Source organism: Penaeus monodon, chromosome 23 (genome assembly GCF_015228065.2).
Source record: "Penaeus monodon isolate SGIC_2016 chromosome 23, NSTDA_Pmon_1, whole genome shotgun sequence".
In the NCBI taxonomy this organism is placed as follows: domain Eukaryota; kingdom Metazoa; phylum Arthropoda; class Malacostraca; order Decapoda; family Penaeidae; genus Penaeus; species Penaeus monodon.
In genome coordinates, this window is record NC_051408.1 from 39,525,211 (window position 1) to 39,525,964 (window position 754).

Genomic DNA, 754 nt, shown 5'->3' on the forward strand with positions numbered 1-754 from the left:
TTTCGCTGATTCCAGATTCCCATCTGATAAAGTTGTGATTAAGATGTTGGTAGTGTTATAAAAAAAACAATGTTAGAAGTGAAAAGCGTCTTGGGTATTTCTTGTCTTCCAGTGGAAGTCTTGTTGATATCACCCCCATAATAAAATGTACGAAAGTGAGAGGTAATGCAGTCATTAATAATTTTTACACCACCAGTTGGTAGCCGAAAGTGTTGCTATTTAATAGTCAGTGTCTGTCAATGCATGGGTACCAAGCATGGAATCTTGATGACCCTATGCTTGATGAGCTGAATACAACCTGGAAAGTTTGTTGTCGTAAACTCTTAGGTTTTTGCCAGTGTCATGAATTCGAAACATCTCTGAGGAAAGAATTTTATCTTTATTTCATTATGGGTCTAACGTATCTGGTTGAGCAAATTGACAATATTTTCAGAAACACGTTAATTTCTTGTTCGTCATACATGCTAGCAAGTGATAATCACGTGTTGAATCATTTTGGTAGCAAGTATCACATTTTTTCAGATTTAAAAATAAAAGAGTTAAAACACAAAGGTATATGGCAAGCAACCCCGAACTTCATATTAAATGAAGTGTAAATAACGAATCAAAGCTACAGTTTTACGTTTAAAAACTTATTATTAACACAAAATTCTGTATCTTCTATACTGAACATTTTTTAATTATATATCCTATATTTTTTCAATGTAAATCTATATCCTTTCTATTTTTATGTAAGTGAAAAAAAATGTGTACA

At 32.1% G+C, this 754-nt stretch overlaps 1 protein-coding gene across 1 annotated transcript in view; it reads left to right on the forward strand.

The window, feature by feature from the left end:
* Window positions 1-239: 239 nt before the first annotated feature.
* LOC119588271 (glycine-rich cell wall structural protein-like) overlaps window positions 240-754 on the forward strand; it is a 10,865-nt gene continuing 10,350 nt past the window's right edge. The window contains exon 1 of the mRNA XM_037936966.1: window positions 240-305. Within this exon, the coding sequence (XP_037792894.1) occupies window positions 240-305 (66 nt within the window). The remainder of the gene's footprint in view (window positions 306-754) is intronic.